This window comes from Colossoma macropomum, unplaced genomic scaffold (assembly GCF_904425465.1).
Source record: "Colossoma macropomum unplaced genomic scaffold, Colossoma_macropomum, whole genome shotgun sequence".
In the NCBI taxonomy this organism is placed as follows: domain Eukaryota; kingdom Metazoa; phylum Chordata; class Actinopteri; order Characiformes; family Serrasalmidae; genus Colossoma; species Colossoma macropomum.
In genome coordinates, this window is record NW_023494802.1 from 37,953,915 (window position 1) to 37,970,637 (window position 16,723).

At 38.3% G+C, this 16,723-nt stretch overlaps 1 protein-coding gene and 1 pseudogene across 1 annotated transcript; both read right to left on the bottom strand.

Annotated features, from left to right (window-relative positions):
- Positions 1-1,006: 1,006 nt before the first annotated feature.
- LOC118823029 (nuclear factor 7, brain-like) lies at positions 1,007-8,719 on the bottom strand. The gene is made up of 6 exons (XM_036592395.1): positions 8,036-8,719; positions 7,622-7,717; positions 7,257-7,487; positions 6,974-6,996; positions 5,645-5,763; positions 1,007-3,831 (listed from the first exon to the last, which is right to left on the bottom strand). Exons 1-6 carry the CDS (start codon positions 8,438-8,440, stop codon positions 3,317-3,319), a joined length of 1,389 nt encoding a protein of 462 aa, XP_036448288.1. The 5' UTR covers positions 8,441-8,719; the 3' UTR covers positions 1,007-3,316.
- A 1,639-nt stretch (positions 8,720-10,358) lies between these two features.
- Positions 10,359-16,640, bottom strand: LOC118823018 (annotated as a pseudogene).
- Positions 16,641-16,723: the final 83 nt, after the last annotated feature.

The window sequence follows — 16,723 nt, forward strand, 5'->3', positions numbered from 1 at the left end:
GTGAAATTGTGTGATGACTTGTGGTATCAGGTTAAATGTATTTTTATGTTTTCCATATTTTTTGTTTGAAAATGTTTCCTGGGCATTCCAACGGGGGACTCTTATTTTGAATATAAACCCTGGTTTGGGAACAGGAAAGAGAAGTGTGGCAGCCATTTTCTTGGAGGATCAAGTTTGGGGAAGACAGGCCTGGTGGATCATTGCTGTTTTTTTGTTTTTTTGCATTGCTGGGCCCTGTTTTGATTTTTGAGTATTTTTGGGACACTGTTTGCTTGGACTATGGTGGCAGTTTGACATTTTTGGACTTTTTTTTTTGGATTCAATAGAGACAATCTCTGGACTTTGATATAGTTATCCCACCTAATGACTTTTGCAGCCGATCTTATACTCAATTGCTTTTCTACTTTGTTTTTTTTTAGCTTTGTTGCTGTTGCTGATGCTGTTAAGGTGTTGTCTGTTCTGGGGAATAATAAGTAAAAGCTAACTTGTGCAAGCTCTGTTGTATTCTGGTGCTCACATGTTTTTTTTTTTTTCTCACCAAATTAGTGATCGGATTTTATTAGTAACTGCTGAGTTGGTCAGATTGTTACAGATGGTGGCCCGTACGGGGAAACTAATAGTATATACATGGTGAGATTTATTTGTTATTCATTTGTATTCTTCAGTACATTTAGCAGACAACAGTCAGCCATACAATTCTAAGTTCATCAAACATCAGATAATGTAGTTACATAACAGAATGTAAGGTAGAATGCTGTTTTGTTGATTCTCCGTTATCCTAAATCCATTATCCTAAATCCTCAGTCACAAATACATTTAAGTTAAATAGCAATACTGAGGTGTTTACCCTTTTCTAAATAAGTATTTTATGCTTTTCAAGTAATAAGGCAGATTGTGTTGGACTAACTAAATTAACATTTAAACTAATATTTTTCAAATTCTGTGTTCAAACAATGGAAAAAAAAATATGTGGGTCAACAAATTTACGTTTGATTTTTGATGTAGAGTAGATGTAGAGTCAGTTTCATTAACAAGGGTGAAGATTATATTCATTATAGAAATCAGGGTTTAAAGCACAGGCAGACAGGTAAAAGGGTGAAAAATGGGAACATGTGAGTGTAAAACTAGATTAAAGGAAAAAATACAGGAAACAAGGAACTTTAATTGCACCATAAACACAGCTTAGAATTGCACTAGAAAAACCAGATGCTGTGTGATGGAAGGATAAACACAAAGAGCTATATATACTCTTAGGGGTAACTATACATAGGTGCAAACACTACAAACCAACAGGAGAAGCCACTGATAAAAAGAGATACAAAGGGTAGACTGGAGGCTTAGTGGAACAAAGATGAGGGGAACACATACACACATATTTTCTTTTGTTTTCATGTAACGTCATTATGAAACACATGAAATACATAGCGTAATAGTATAGTACAGTTTTACATGTATATAGAGGACACTGCAAATAACTACCTTGAACTACAGTGCTCAAGAATTACAAAACTCCGATTACACAGATATAGTCAGATCCATTAATATTTGTACATTGACAAAACTATTGCTATTTTAGCCCTCTTCTACAGTATACTGGAGTAGAAAAAAATATGATCTCAAAGTGCAGAATTTTCGCTTCAATTTGATATTTGCATCCAAATCAGGTGAACAGTGTAGGAATCACCTACACTGTGAGCTCATATTTATTGTTTAATATAAACGTCAGTATGCTGGGATAGACAGCTAAACAAATAATCACTTTGCTATCACTTTATCTAAATATTTATGGACCTAACTTTATTATGCTGCTTCTGAAATACAGTTGTATACAAAAGGTTTCAATAACCCTGGTCAAATAAAATATTTTGTTGATTTTCTAAGTGAAACTAAGTTAACATATCCTATGCAGTGAACACTTAAATATGTAAAAATGTAAAGATATGAATTCATTCTAATGTGGTGAGCTGATGTGTTTCAAAACATTTTGTCATATTTCATATGTTTTAGACCAATATGATGGTTATGTTATGTAGTATTAAAATGAATTACAGTGCTGTGAAAAAGTAATTGCTCCTTCCCGATTTCTTCTATTTTTGCATATTTGTCACACTTGAATGTTTAAGATCATCACATTATGTTTAGTGTTAGACAAACATAACCTAAATAAAAAACCTAGACCTGTTGAGTCTAATCAGCAGTTTAACAATGTGAGGCAGGCTAGAAGGTCTCAAAAAGCAGCATATGTTGTCAAGTTCTAAAGAGATTTAAACACAGATGTGAAACCAATTAAAACTATCAGTCTGGAAAGGGTTATTAAGTTGAGGCTCTGGGACTCCAGCAAACCACAGTGAGATCCATTATCCACAAATAGAGAAAACTTGGAACTTGGAACCTTTCCAGAAGTGGCCAGCCGACCAAAATTTCACCAAAAGTGCACTGACAACTCATCCAGGAGGTCACAAAAGAACCCAGATAAACATCTAAAGAAATGCAGGCCTCACTTGCCTGAGTTAAGGTCAATGTCCATGATTCCACAATAAGAAAGACACTGGGCAAAAATGGCATCCATAGGGGAGTTGCAAGGAGCAAACCACTGCTGACCAAAAAAAAGCCCCACAAAGTCTTGTCTCGCATTTGCCAAAAAACATCTAGATGACACCCAAGACTTTGAGACAATATTCTGGGGACTGATGAGTCAAAGATGGAACTTTATGGAAGACATGAATCCTGTTACATCTGACATAAAGCTAACACTGAATTCCACCATAAGAACATCATACCAATAGTGAAACATGGTGGTGGTAGTGTGATGGTCTGGGGCTGCTTTGCTTCTGGACCTGGACGGTTTGTCATAATTGATGGAACTATGAATTCTGCTCTCTATCAGAAAATCCTGAAGGAGAATGTCCACCTGCCAGTTTGTGAACTGAAGATCAAGTACCGTTATGCAGCAGGACAATGATCCGACGCACATAAGCAAGTCCAGCTCTGAAAAACCTTAAATTGGCAGTTCATGCTCAAAAACCCTCCAATGTAGCCAAATTAAAGGTTCCTCTACAGCGATGAAAAACACTCATCTCAGGTTATTGCAAAGATTTGATTGCGGTTGTTACTGCCAAAGGTGGCACAACCAGTTATAAGGTTTAGGGGGCAGTTACTTTTTCACGTGGGTGATACCTGTTTTGTACAATCTTTATCTTCAATAAATGGAATAATTGTTTAAAAGCTTAATTTTCTGTTTACTCATGTTGTCTTTACCTTAGATGGAAGATCTGAAACATCAAAAAATACAGCACTGTATGTTACTCTTGAGTTACTAGTATAAGATCTTCAGAGGACATACAACACTCCCATTAGAGAAAAATGGGAAAACTGTCCGACTGAAAGTGTGTGTTATAGTGTGCACGTGTTTGTTGGTTAGAAGATCAGTGAAGGTCACTTTCCCCCTGTTCCAGTCCAGCTGCACTCTGACCCTCTGCAGCTTCTCCTCAAGTGTGAGATCATGATCTGATGCCTCTGGACAGTATATGGTGTATGCACCACTGCTTTTACTGTAGCCCAGACTACACACAGTACTCCAGAAAGAGTCTCCTTTTCTTGTTACAGACTCTGGTATCACACCCAGTTCCCAGCTATCACTGTCTCCAACCTGGACGTCCCAGCAGTGTGTCCCTGAGTTAAAACCCTCAGAACCCAGAACACACTCATATTCATCAAATCTCTCTGGATTATCAGGAAGCAGCAGTTCCTGCTTCTTTAGTTCTACAGCAGTGAGGTCATCAGACAGGTGGAGTTTTGGATGTGCAGTGTTGGGGTCCAGAGTAACAGGGGCTGAGGAGAGAGAACACAATGACACATCATGTTTTTCTCTCATTTCTGTAAATGGTTTATTTTGTCAACAGGTATTCTGTTAAAGAGCTTTTAATATGGTGGTTATTCTTTATACTCAATTGACTGCAACTGTATGTCACTTGCAATTGTATCTATTTCTATGATCTATGATAATTTCTATGATATTTCCTGTTATTGTTTATATTCATTCATAGATATAACATGTCCAAGGTGTTTCCTGCCTTACGCCTAACGACGCAGGCTCCAGCACAACCCACGACCCATAAGGATAAGTGGTTTAGAAAGTGTGTGCGTGTTTGTGCGTAGTTCTATATTGTTGCTGTCGGAATAAAACCTCATGTCTCCCAAAAGATGACTTTATTTCTATTTCTCCATTTCTTTCTAAGATGTCTAAAAAATTCTTAAAAATAAATTTAAAAAAAGTTTAGTTTATGAAAGTTGTGTAAAAATCACAAAACTGTGCTGGACTCCAGTCCTCCAGGAACAGAATTGATGACCCCCATGATGTCCATTTTAAAAATTCATTACTGAGCTGTAGCTAAGTGAAAATAGATAGATGGACATAATGACATAGAATTTGTTTACACTAGCTTGATTATATGTAAAAATAATAGCAATAAAAAATACTAGGGTCAATTTATTTATTTTTTTATTTTTTATTTTTTGCCTGTAAAACATGGACATCCTTTCTAAATAGTGGGTTTCAACCATACCCACTGCTAACAGGTGCATAAAATCAAGCAATATTTACAGACAAACACTGGTAGAGGAATGGGTTCAACAATGCACTGTCATATGCTGCCATTTCAACAAGTAAGTTTGTCCAACTTTTGCCCTGCTGAGCTCAAATGCCCTGTCAACTGTGGCTGTGAAGCTGTAGCTATGTAAATTCACAGACTGGGACGTGTAAAAATCATCTATCCTTATTTGCAACACCCACTACTGTTTCTAGAACCAATGTCAGCACACTAATTTTCAAGGATTGGGTTTCCATGACTGAGCAGCTCTCACAAGCCTAAGATCACTACTTGCAATGCCAAGGATTGCCTAGAATGGTGTAAAGCAAGCCACTGCCATACTGATAAATCATGCTTTACCATCTGGTAGTCTGACAGGCCAATCTGGTTTTGGTGGATACTAGTAGAAAGCTGCCAGAATGAGTAATGCCAACTGAAAAATGAAATGAAGGATGAATAGTGGTCCTCTGGTTGTTTTACAGGGTTTGTGTTGGGCCCATTAGTTCCCGTCTTAATGCTACAGCATGCAGTCACAGTCTAGAGAACTATGAACTTCCAACTTTGTGGGGAAGTGAATCCATGCAACCATGTTCTAAAATCTAGTGTCAAACCATCCCAGAAAAGTGGAGGCTGTTATTGTAGCAAAGGGAGACCAACTGCACAGAACATGCTCAAATAGGTATAGTGTCCACATACTTTTAGCCATGTAATGGTTTGTTCTTGTATTACAAATAATTGTAAGTGGCTTGATAATTTTAAGTATTAAGCAATGATATTTTCGTTTTTATAGTACTTCAAAAATGTGTGATTTTCATTTAATGGGCAGATTTGTTGTGATAAAAAATTTAACTGCTTTCAATAGAATCTGTCTTCATGACAACACAAAAATAATTGGTCAGTGCCTAAAACATTCTGTTTTTGTTTATTTTTTTCAAAAGCCATGTTTTTTTCAACACCCAGATTAAACTTGGTCCATCTTTACTGGTGGTTTAAACTAGAACCAAATAGCATCTGAGAAATTCATAGAGAAGGAGATACAAGAAAATAGCACATACTGCATTTCAAAATTGCCTTCATTTTCTCCCAGACTCTGAACTTCAGGTTAGAAATATGATTTGCAGTATTAATGAGAGCTCCCCATGTTTTCTCTGGATCCTTTGGCATGCACTGAACTCTGAAAATAAAATAACAGTACATAGTTGTTTAAAAACTAGTCTAGCAGGGTGTGAATTCTACAAGATGCTGTATGTGTTATGCAGGAAGGTTTTACCATGCAGAAATGATGGCATTGCTGCAGTTGCTGCAGATTAAATGGCTGCACAGTATGGCTGTGAACAGCAACCTTATATCAAAGACAATTGGTAAGTTGAGATCCAGGGAGGGCTTAGGCCACTGCATCAATGGAAATGTGACATTGTTCCATAAAACATTCAGTGAAAACATGTGCTTTGCAAGCATTTTGGAAGGTACAAGGTTTTGTGAAAAACTAAGCTGCTAGTATAAGCACTACTAACAAGGACTGTTGATTAGCTGTGCAGTGCAACACAGCTTGTCCCACAGTTTTCAAAATATCGACACAGAATGAATTCCAGGATGTTAAGTCTGATCGGGAGTGGTGGGCTTGTATACAGCTTGTGGATTGGATGTATGGTTCCCCTGTATAAAAAGTTTATGTTCAGACTTTTTCCTATAGGTATGAATGTCAGAACTTCTCTTAAATCACCAGAATACCCTAGCAACACTCTAGCAACCAAGTGGAATGCCATAGTAATAACCTAGAAAAAACCTCGGAACCACCTGGGATACCATGATAACTACATAACAACACCCAGGCAACCACCTGAAACATTTAAACAACCACCTAGTAACACCCTAGCAACCACCTGGAACACCATAGCAAAACACTCATGAGCACCAAGCATACCATAGCAACCCCTCAGCAATACATTAACAACAAATTAGTATTTACCTAAAAATCACCTCAAACAATCAAACAACAATCTTCTCAAAATACCTCCTACTGGACTTGTCTCAAACAACAGCTGAATGCCGGGTGCTAATGTTGTCAGCAAAAAACAAAGCATGTCTCTAGGGGGCACATGAGCATTACAAGTAGCTTATTTAGGAGTGGAAAAAAGGATGCCTGGTAAGATGATGATGAAGATCTGTTTTTCCAATATTGCAGCATATACACAACACAATCATTTGTGCATGGTACAACACACATTCAGCATCTTGTAGAATTCATACCCTAATAAATATATTCAGTTCTCATTGCCTTCTGAACAGGTAAGTTAGGGTAAATATGTAGTATAATATACTTAGCAGTTCAATAAATAATACTTAAAGGTCAGATATCATGTCGTTGTGTGATGTTTACTTACTGTATTATTGTGGACCGAAATTTCTGAAGGGATAACAAAGAAAAATCTACTTAAAACCTGAATTGGCTTTAATGAGGTATCTTAAAGCAAGTTTAATGACAACATTTCTAAATTCCTCATCATGCCCATTAGTGGTTTGTTGTAATTGCTGGATGCATGCATAACGGCTCTATCATTTTACTCTAACACATTCAGTGGGTGCCTCCTCTGAAGCAAATTGCCAAATCTGGAATTATGTGTGCTAAAATGTGTTTAGCAAAAGCAAATGTAAAGTGATTCTTACCTGTAAGAACAGAACGTCCTCAGCTTCCATTTCCTTCTCTATGTGTCTGATTGTGTCTGAAAGAGATGATATTTCTCCATTCATCTCCTCAATCTTCCTCCTCATCATCTGACTCTTCTGCTCCTCTTCCTCCTTCAGTGCAGCTATCCTTGCTGCTTCTTCATCTCTTAGAAACTGGTGAAGCTTCTCAAACTCCTCCTTTATCTGCCTCTCTGTGTGCTGGGCCTGCGTCTGGAATGAGAGACCATTAGGAAACACAAACTCTAACAGATGATCTACAAGCATTTACCACCTACAGGAGAAGTGGACACTCATCAGAAACATGACCTTAGAAACATGTTTTACAGTTCAAGATGATGTTTCACCTTAATGTGAGCTGCTGTTTGGTCATAGTCTTGTTTAGCTTCCTCTAAGACTTTCAGATTCTTCTGTAGAGGCTCCAAAGCAGACTTGAGTTTATCCTGCAATGAAGTAGTGGTTTAGCTGAGATCATACATAACTAGCATACAGTGGTGTCCAAAATCTGAGACCACAAGTGATTTAATACAACTTTTTTATTACAAAATATATTATCTGCTTAACAGTTTGAGAGAAAAGTCATTGTACATCCAAATTCAAACATGAATTTCAGAATTTCCTAGTAATTGGTAGAGTATGTGACTCTTTTGCTTTAATGACACTTGAGCTGCCATGAACTCCACAAGATTGTGCAAAACCCTCTAATTCAGATCCACCTGAGAGTCATCTGAACATGAACTTCAACGGAATAAGTGTCTTACCTTAAAGTCGGTCACAGCTTCATCTACTGGACAGCAGTCATGATTTTTATGCGTCTTTGATAGATGACACACCACACACACAGGTTGCTGATCATCCAGACAGAAGAGTTTGAGTTTCTCATTGTGCAGAATGCAGAGCACCTCAGACCCTGCTGAAGATCTCTGACTCCTGCTCTCTAGAAAAGACTCACAGAGGTTCTTCAGTGTGAGGTTGGAAAGAGGCTTATCTTTAGATGATCGTCTTCTACAAACTGGACATTCCTGAGATTCTTTAGTTTCCCAGAACTTCTGCAGACAGGTTTTACACACACTGTGGCTGCACGACAGAACAACAGGGTCCCTGAAGATTTCACAGCACACAGGACACGAAAAGTCTTCTTCTGAAAGAGGGTTTCTAGCAGCCATTTCCTCCAACTGCTGCTGTGCTGTTTCTCTGTAATGGCTCCTTTAGTCCAAACTCCACTTTCTCTTTTAGGACGTCTGTAATGATCAGAGCAGCACAGTTGAGAATCAGACACCGTAGCCCTTCAACCCACTGAGTGAGTTTTAGCTCCTTTCAGAATCACACATCAAGAAACAAACACATACAGTCACTGTTTAAAAGCTCCTCATTGGTGTTTCTGAGTGAAGTGAGTGCAGAATGAAGAAAGATCAGAGTGACAGTATAAAATTCACTTCCTCCAACAGGTAGAGGGGGAGGAGCTTTGAAAAGTCAGGTGCATCATTCTATGTGCTTCCCAAAACATTCCAAAACCAGGTACACAGTGCTACTTTCTCATATCTTTTTTGAAGAGCCACACTTCTTTGAGCATTTAACATAGATATTCTTGACAATACCTACTTTCATAGCAACGAAAATGCAGATATGATTAATGATAAATATATATGACCATCCACAATGATAGAAGTAAAGTAGCCAGGCACTCTCATGATGAAGATGCAGTTTTCTCTTCTAATCTTGTTTGACTAGACCACTATCTGTTGCATCTGTAAGTGGTGGAGTGACAGGTTAACTACCCAATAAAAATTCAGAATTCATTGTGATGTCATGACAACCACAACATTTACATGTATGTACCTTTTATACCTACAGCATTTTAGGCGTCCAAATCAGTTTGAAGTCAGCACCTTAGCATGGACTGCTTATAATTACTATTATTATTGTTGTTGTTGTTATTATTATTATTATTATTATTATTATTATTTTGTGAGTAGACTGATGGTGATACTTGTGCAGGTAGAGGAGGTGTAGAGGAAGAGGAGCTTTGAAAAAGGAGGAGTCAGTCAGATGTTCTATTCTAACTGTGTGCTTTCTACACTAGATGGCAGCAGTTCATTAATAACCTGAGCTTTTAATTGATTGAGATGATCAATTTCTGTAAATTACCCATTTTTGTTCATTTCAGCAAACATGATCCTGTTATTACAAATTAAACATCTAAACTATGGGGAAAGATTGATTATATAAAGAGTAACAAACTGTCTGCTTCAGAGATTTTTCTCCTTTGTAAGCACAAATTCACAAGAATGCATATACTGTATTTCACTGTTTATTTTATTGTGTTTATTTTTGTTGTTTTCTCCCAGTTGGAGAGACTAAATATCAAATTATTATAAAATTTACTGCACAGAATTGCTGCTCTAAAGGAAAATGACAAAGGTTAGCTAAAAGGAAGAGCACTCTCAAACAAACACACACACACATTTTCCTGATCTTAACGAGAGACTTGAAAACCACCAAACTGTGCAAGACTCCAGCCCTGGTATAAACTGTATAAACCTTAAACAAAAGCAACAGAGCACTAAACAATTTTACAAAACACCATTAAATTGTATATATAGGCATAAACATGTAGGTACCATTTCATTTGGATACACCCAATAGAGACTCTACAAATCAAGTTATGAACAAACTATCTGATAAAGCATTAGTGGTATGGTTAGGATTAGCACCAAGATAAGGTTTAAGGCCAGGGTTTGATTAATTGGATGGTTTTAGATTAAGGTAAGGTTAGGGTGAGTGTACAGTTCAGGGTGAGGTAAAATTAAGGTGAATGCAATAGATATTCACTTAAACGCAAGTCATAGATAAGGTGAAAATAAACAGAGTATCTACTGTAGGCTATTCAAAGAAAGTGTTACCATGCTCCTATAGCATCTTTTATGGGAGTGTGTAAAGATCTTGAGGGGCAAGAAAAAAAAAGATGCATCAGACAGACATGTTAACAAAGTTATTAAGCAGTTTTCTCATCTGAGGACTTAACAAAACTAAACACACCACTTCAAACATGTTCAAGGAACATCTTATATAGGCAGCGTAGTAATGCTTTGTTAGAAAAGTATCACCCAGAAAAGGCTTATTCCTTTATAACAAGTGTGGCTCGGAAATATATCCTATTTTTTTTTTCTTCCAGGGACATCATTACTGACTAAAATCAATAGCACACTGTGATCGAGAAGTTGTATTACTACATTTTATTAAACAGCTGATGTTGCATACAGGACATTGATTTTCCTTCTACCTCTACTATACTTCTACTTTAGACTATTCTATTGGTTATTAGTCTGTAATTTGTATATCCTACACAATTTCTGAACTAATATTACACATTATAAAAAGGATGTTAATTAATATATAAAATCATTGAAATGTAAGAAATATATTATTACTTAGCAAGTGTCATTATCAATGGGCATTCCTATGGCTCAGTTCTTTATTGATGTATATTCTTCATTATTTCCTGACAAGTTAATTATTACTCTATGCATTAATTCACTATGATGAAAGCATTAGTTAAGGTTAAGCATTAGCTGGGGAAGTAGAGGTGTTACAACAACACCATTTTCTGCTCAAGTTATTGACATTTCCTAGTAATATAACATCATGATTCCACCTATTATTTAGCAAACTGGCTAGTTAATGACAATACCAAGTACAGTATCTTAGCAAACTGAAACATAGACGTTGGTTGTTCCCTCTCCCCATAATAATGTGGATACAGGCACGCTGCCTTAAACCAAACATTTTGAATAGAGTAGAATTTCGGAGAATTCCACGTTATGACTGAAGCCTTCACATCTGTATTTAAAAGCAACAACTTTGTTCCCAGTGGATGAAATCAAGACCCACCTATACACTATTTCCTGCCCAAACATCCTGTTTCAGTCAGAAAAATGTCATATTATGGAAGAAAATGCACTTTACTGTGACTTTAACCTGCACTGTGCTGTTCCTCCATTATTGACGTCTTCACTGGTAAGATCTTCAGAGCACAGTCATCCCAGTTACAGAAAAACGGTAAAACTCTATCAGTGAATGTGTCTGTAATTGTGTGCAGTTGTGTACAGTTTGTAAGGTCAGTGAATGTCACTTTCCCCCTGTCCCAGTCCAGCTCCACTCTGACCCTCTGCAGCTGCTCTTTAGATGAGGCGCAGTGATCTGGCTCTCTTGGGCCACGTACGAAGAATGTGCCACTGCTTTTACTGTACTCCAGACTCCAAACTGAATCCCTGAAAGAGATTCCTTTCCTTTGTACAGACTCTGTTATCACACCTAGTTCCCAGTAGTCACTGTCTCCAACCTCAACATCCCAGCAGTGTGTCCCTGAGTCAAAACCCTCAGAACCCAGAACACATGCACACTTATCAAATCTCTCTGGATTATCAGGAAGTGATGGTCCGTGCTTTCTAAATTCTACAGCAGTGAGATCATCAGATGGGTGGAGGTCTGGATGTGCAGTGTTGGGGTCCAGAGTAACAGGGGCTGAGGAGAGAGAACACAATGAAACACGATGAAACGCTAAGTTTGTGGTTTAGTTCTAGTGAGTTAAAGCTTGATCATTTATAAAGCCAAGCTGTGTGGCATTATGTTCAATACAAGTTCTGAAAACGATACAAGAGTTCAATACAATCGTTTGAATACCTCATGTGATGTGAAAGTATGTTAACACATCCTCTACAGGAAAACACTTTAATAATAATAAAATTCATAGTTAAATAAAACACACTGTGACAGTGATAGACCTCACCATTAGTACCAGTGGCACAGACAAACCTCTGTTTCTCCTGTTTGCAATAAGGTGTGTCATTATATTTGCTGTTTATTGTTAGTTGGTAATATGAGCTTTTGGCTGTTTGACTGGTGTGCAATGTGCACAAAAGTAGTCAGATGCAGTTAGCTGGCATGTTTAAACCTTTGCATAACCATCTACAGCTCTGCTTTAACCATTTTAGTTATACTGTCTATCTAGTAACTTTGTTAAGTAGGCCAAGGAAGTGTAAACCCATCTCCAGCCTGAAAAAAACAATTGTTCAGGGCTATATCCAATGGCCTGGACCTGGTCATGCCACTAATGCAGTCAGAATTTATGCTAAATGAAGACTTTTTACATGCACACAGGCCTGGACATGACTTGTTATGCCTTTGGGTCATATATGCACTTATTACTTATTCTTACTCAATGCTTTATTCAGGTAGATCAGCCCTAAGAGAAACAGAACTTACTGTACTGGAGAATCTCCTGCATGTTCTCCCACACTCTGAACTTCAGGTTGGAAAGGTGTTTAGAAACGTTGATCAGAACTCCTGATATCTTCTCTGGATCCTTTGGCGTGAGCTGAGCTCTGAAAATACAAGAAAGTATCAAATAAATATTTCTACTCCTATTGCTTTGTCATTTAAATAATAATAACCTTATGCACTATAATGTCATTGAAATGCTTTCATTTTTCCAAAAATACAGTAGATTTGAACATTTAATTTAAAAAAATCTGACCAAAAGGGTAGAATGACTATTACTTACTGGCTCAATGTGACCTCAGAGTTCTAAGAGGGACATAAAACAAAAAACAAATGGAAATCACAAGTTTATTCAATATTATACAAGGGCAGGGTGGGGTGGATCTTCATAATCTTCATAAGAATCTTTCTCTTTTACACCAAAACTCTTGGTCTGATCTGTTCTTTGGAACAAATAAGTGTTTGTTACCTGTAAGAACAGAACGTCCTCAGCTTCCATTTCCTTCTCTATGTGTCTGATTGTGTCAGAAAGAGCTGATATTTCTCCATTCATCTCCTCAATCTTCCTCCTCATCATCTGACTCTTCTGCTCCTCTCCTCCTTCAGTGCAGCTATCCTTGCTGCTTCTTCATCTCTTAGAAACTGGTGAAGCTTCTCAAACTCCTCCTTTATCTGCCTCTCTGTGTGCTGGGCCTGCGTCTGGAATGAGAGACCATTAGGAAACACAAACTCTAACAGATGATCTACAAGCATTTACCACCTACAGGAGAAGTGGACACTCATCAGAAACATGACCTCAGCAACATGTTTCACAATTCAAGATGATGCTTCACCTTAATGTGAGCCGCTGTTTTGTCAAAGCTGTGTTTTGTTTCTTCTAAGACTTTCAGATCCTTCTGTAGAGGCTCCAAAGCAGTCTTGAGTTTATTCTGCAATTCAACAACAACAAAACAATATTTTTAACATTTGCACCCCTTCACATGTGCTGGGCATCACACAGACTGAAAATGTGGAAAAAAGAATAGCAACTTTACTTTCTATGTCGGTCCACAGCCTTTTTAGTGAATCTTTTACATAGTAGCTATACAGTACCCATTCTCTTATCATCATCATCATCATCATCATATGCAAAAATTAACCAGACGTACTCTCATGTATACACTAGTAAGTTGTCTGTAATATTATGGAAACACAACTGTAAAATCATGTGTGACTTTATGCAAAACACATTTCCCACAAATTAAATGCATATGACGGCTTTCCCATTGAACTGTATATGCAAGTAATTAAAGCCCACCCTTCAGGCAGGAAGGCTCATGCATGAAGAACTGGTCCTTATTGAGAAAGGCAAATATCTGGTATTAACTTTCTAAACAGAAAGTGATGTACTGTGTACTTGCTGGCCGGGCTTTACTTACAGGTGAGCCTACTGTGCCTTTTTTAATGTAGCTGCAGACATTTCACTGCTATCTGTTGTTCATTAATGGTCTGGTCAGATTTAAGGAACTTTGGTTCTGCTTCACTGTCTAGGAACAGATGGACAGAGGATTTTCCAGGCCTTGCCCAACACAGGTACGACCTGTGATGCAGCTGTAGCAGCTTTAAAAACCTACATTCAAAGTGAATGTTATAGTGGAATGTCAAGCTTATACTAATACTGCCAAGACCTCTTCCAGCTCAGGAAAGAGGACACTATGATTTTGTCGTGGATCTGAAGCACACTTTGGCCAGTGCTTTGAACTGTCCTGTTGCAAAGATAACCTTTAGACAATTTTAAAAAACAGGTTATGCTAAAATGATTGAGCCATTCTGCTTCACCATGTACTCAACAGGTACATGAAGCTGAATTACTAGATGGTTACAGTACTTTGTATTGAGAAAGTGAGAAATTAAAGTGTAGCTAAAGCTGCCCTGACCACACTTCTCTGTTAGGAATGCAGTAACAGAGGAACTGAATCAATTGTTGGCTGCTGTAATAACAGAATAGATTGATGCCTCTGCAGAAGTGGGCTCCCATTGGAGTTGTCTGTTGGAGCCATACTCTGATGAGATGGCTTAGACTATGTGGGAAGGATTGTGACATTCACCTCTTGAACACTGTGCTACTGAGTGAAAACAATCTTTGGTAGAAAAAGAAGCCCTCGCTTGCGCATGGGTCACAGAAAGGTGGCGTACTTACCTGTGAGGGCATCACTTCACCTTACAAACTGACTACCAGGCACCGGCAACCTGCTGACTACTAAGGGTGTAGGTCATGTGTGTTGCTAGACAGTCCGCTCAACTCATTTGATTTAATTATATCGTCTAGGTTCCCAGAATGCTCCCCATGACTGTCTTGCAGACCCTTGCCTGGCATTTCCTAAGCTCCACCTGCTCCTCTTCAGCCTAGACCTCTTCCATATGGACCATGGTAAAAAGTGACTATAGAATTGTAGGTCCATTTAACACTGGTGCTTGGGACCACTGTAAAAGACTTCTGGTCTAATATTTTGAGCCTGCATGGCAACCCTTCGAGTATTGTGACTGTTTACTTTCCTAGAAGAAAGGCAAATGTGTCATAATCACTCCTCATTTTACCTCCCTGCTGCCAATGAAGCAACTGAATGGTTCAGCCTTATGCTTAAACATACAATCCAGCAAGCTATCCAGCAGAACCAGTCTTAGAAAACTGCAGTCACTGACTTTCTGCATGTGTATTGTGCTACAACTTCAAGTGTCTTTATGGGTGACACCACGCTACCACCCTTTTCTCTGCTCTGTTTCCACTGCTGGTATCTCACCACTAGCAAAGAATGAAGGCATACACAGGTTGAAAGCATGCTGCACTCGCTGCTAGGTTCCAATATGTGGGTCAGAAACATCTTGCATTTTGCCTAAAGCCAAGAAATTTAGTGACCTTATGACACTTGATCCACTTTTGTTTCAGATCTGAACAACATGTTATTGGTCTGAAATGATCTGTAACTGTCAAGAAGCCATTACTGAGAAAAAAATGGACAAAAAATTAGAAAAGAATCGAAAATTCAGACAATGAAACTGCTGAAGTTCTCAGAACAATGGACTGGCCACCCCAGAATTCAGACATCACATGAATATGTTTGGGGTTATTTTGACTCCTGAGAAGTAGAAAATGCAATCAATTTCTACGACTGAACTCTGCATGTGTTTACAAGAAGTAGGAAAGCTGACACACCATGCAGAGAAACAGATGGACTACAAGCTGAAACTGTAGGACTACAAATTACACAAACGTGGTATGTGGGCCTCATAAAATAGACAACTAGTGTTGGAATGAAGCCTGTCTAAGAAAGAATACCCACTGACTTTATCTAGCCTGTTCAAAAAGTAACTGGTATTCAAACAAAAAGTATTAAAAAAGAAAAAAACAAAAAAATAAAAATCAGCAGAGTTACTTTCATACCTTATAGTCTGTCACAGCTTCTTCTATTGGACAAAATTTGTGATTTTTGTGGTTCTTTGAAGTCTGACACACCACACACACAGACTGCTGATCATCCAGACAGAAGAGTTTGAGTTTCTCATTGTGCAGAATGCAGAGCACCTCAGACCCTGCTGAAGATCTCTGACTCCTGCTCTCTAGAAGAGCCTCACAGAGGTTCTTCAGAGTAAGGCTAACAGGAGGGTCTTCTTTAGAAGATCTTCTTCTACAAACTGGACATTCTCGAGATCCCTTAGTTTTCCAGAACTTCTGCAGGCAGGTTTTACACACACTGTGGCTGCACGACAGAACAACAGGATCCCTGAAGATGTCACAGCACACAGGACAGGAAAGCTCTTCTTGTGAAAGAGGGTTTCTAGCAGCCATTTCCTCCAACGGCTGCTGTGCTGTTTCTCTGTAACGGCTCCTTTAGTCCAAACTCCACTTTCACTGTTAGGACGTCTGTAATGATCAGAGCAGCACAGCTGAGAATCAGCCACCGTAGCCCTTCAACCCACTGAGTGAGTTTTAGCTCCTTTCAGAATCACACATCAAGAAACAAACACATACAGTCACTGTTTAAAAGCTCCTCATTGGTGTCTCTGAGTGAAGTGAGTGCAGAATGAAGAAAGTTCAGAGTGACAGTATGAAATTCACTTCCTACAAGTGTAGGAAGTGTAGAGGAGGAGGAGCTTTGAAATGATGCTTTATTCTAACTGTGCTTTCTACA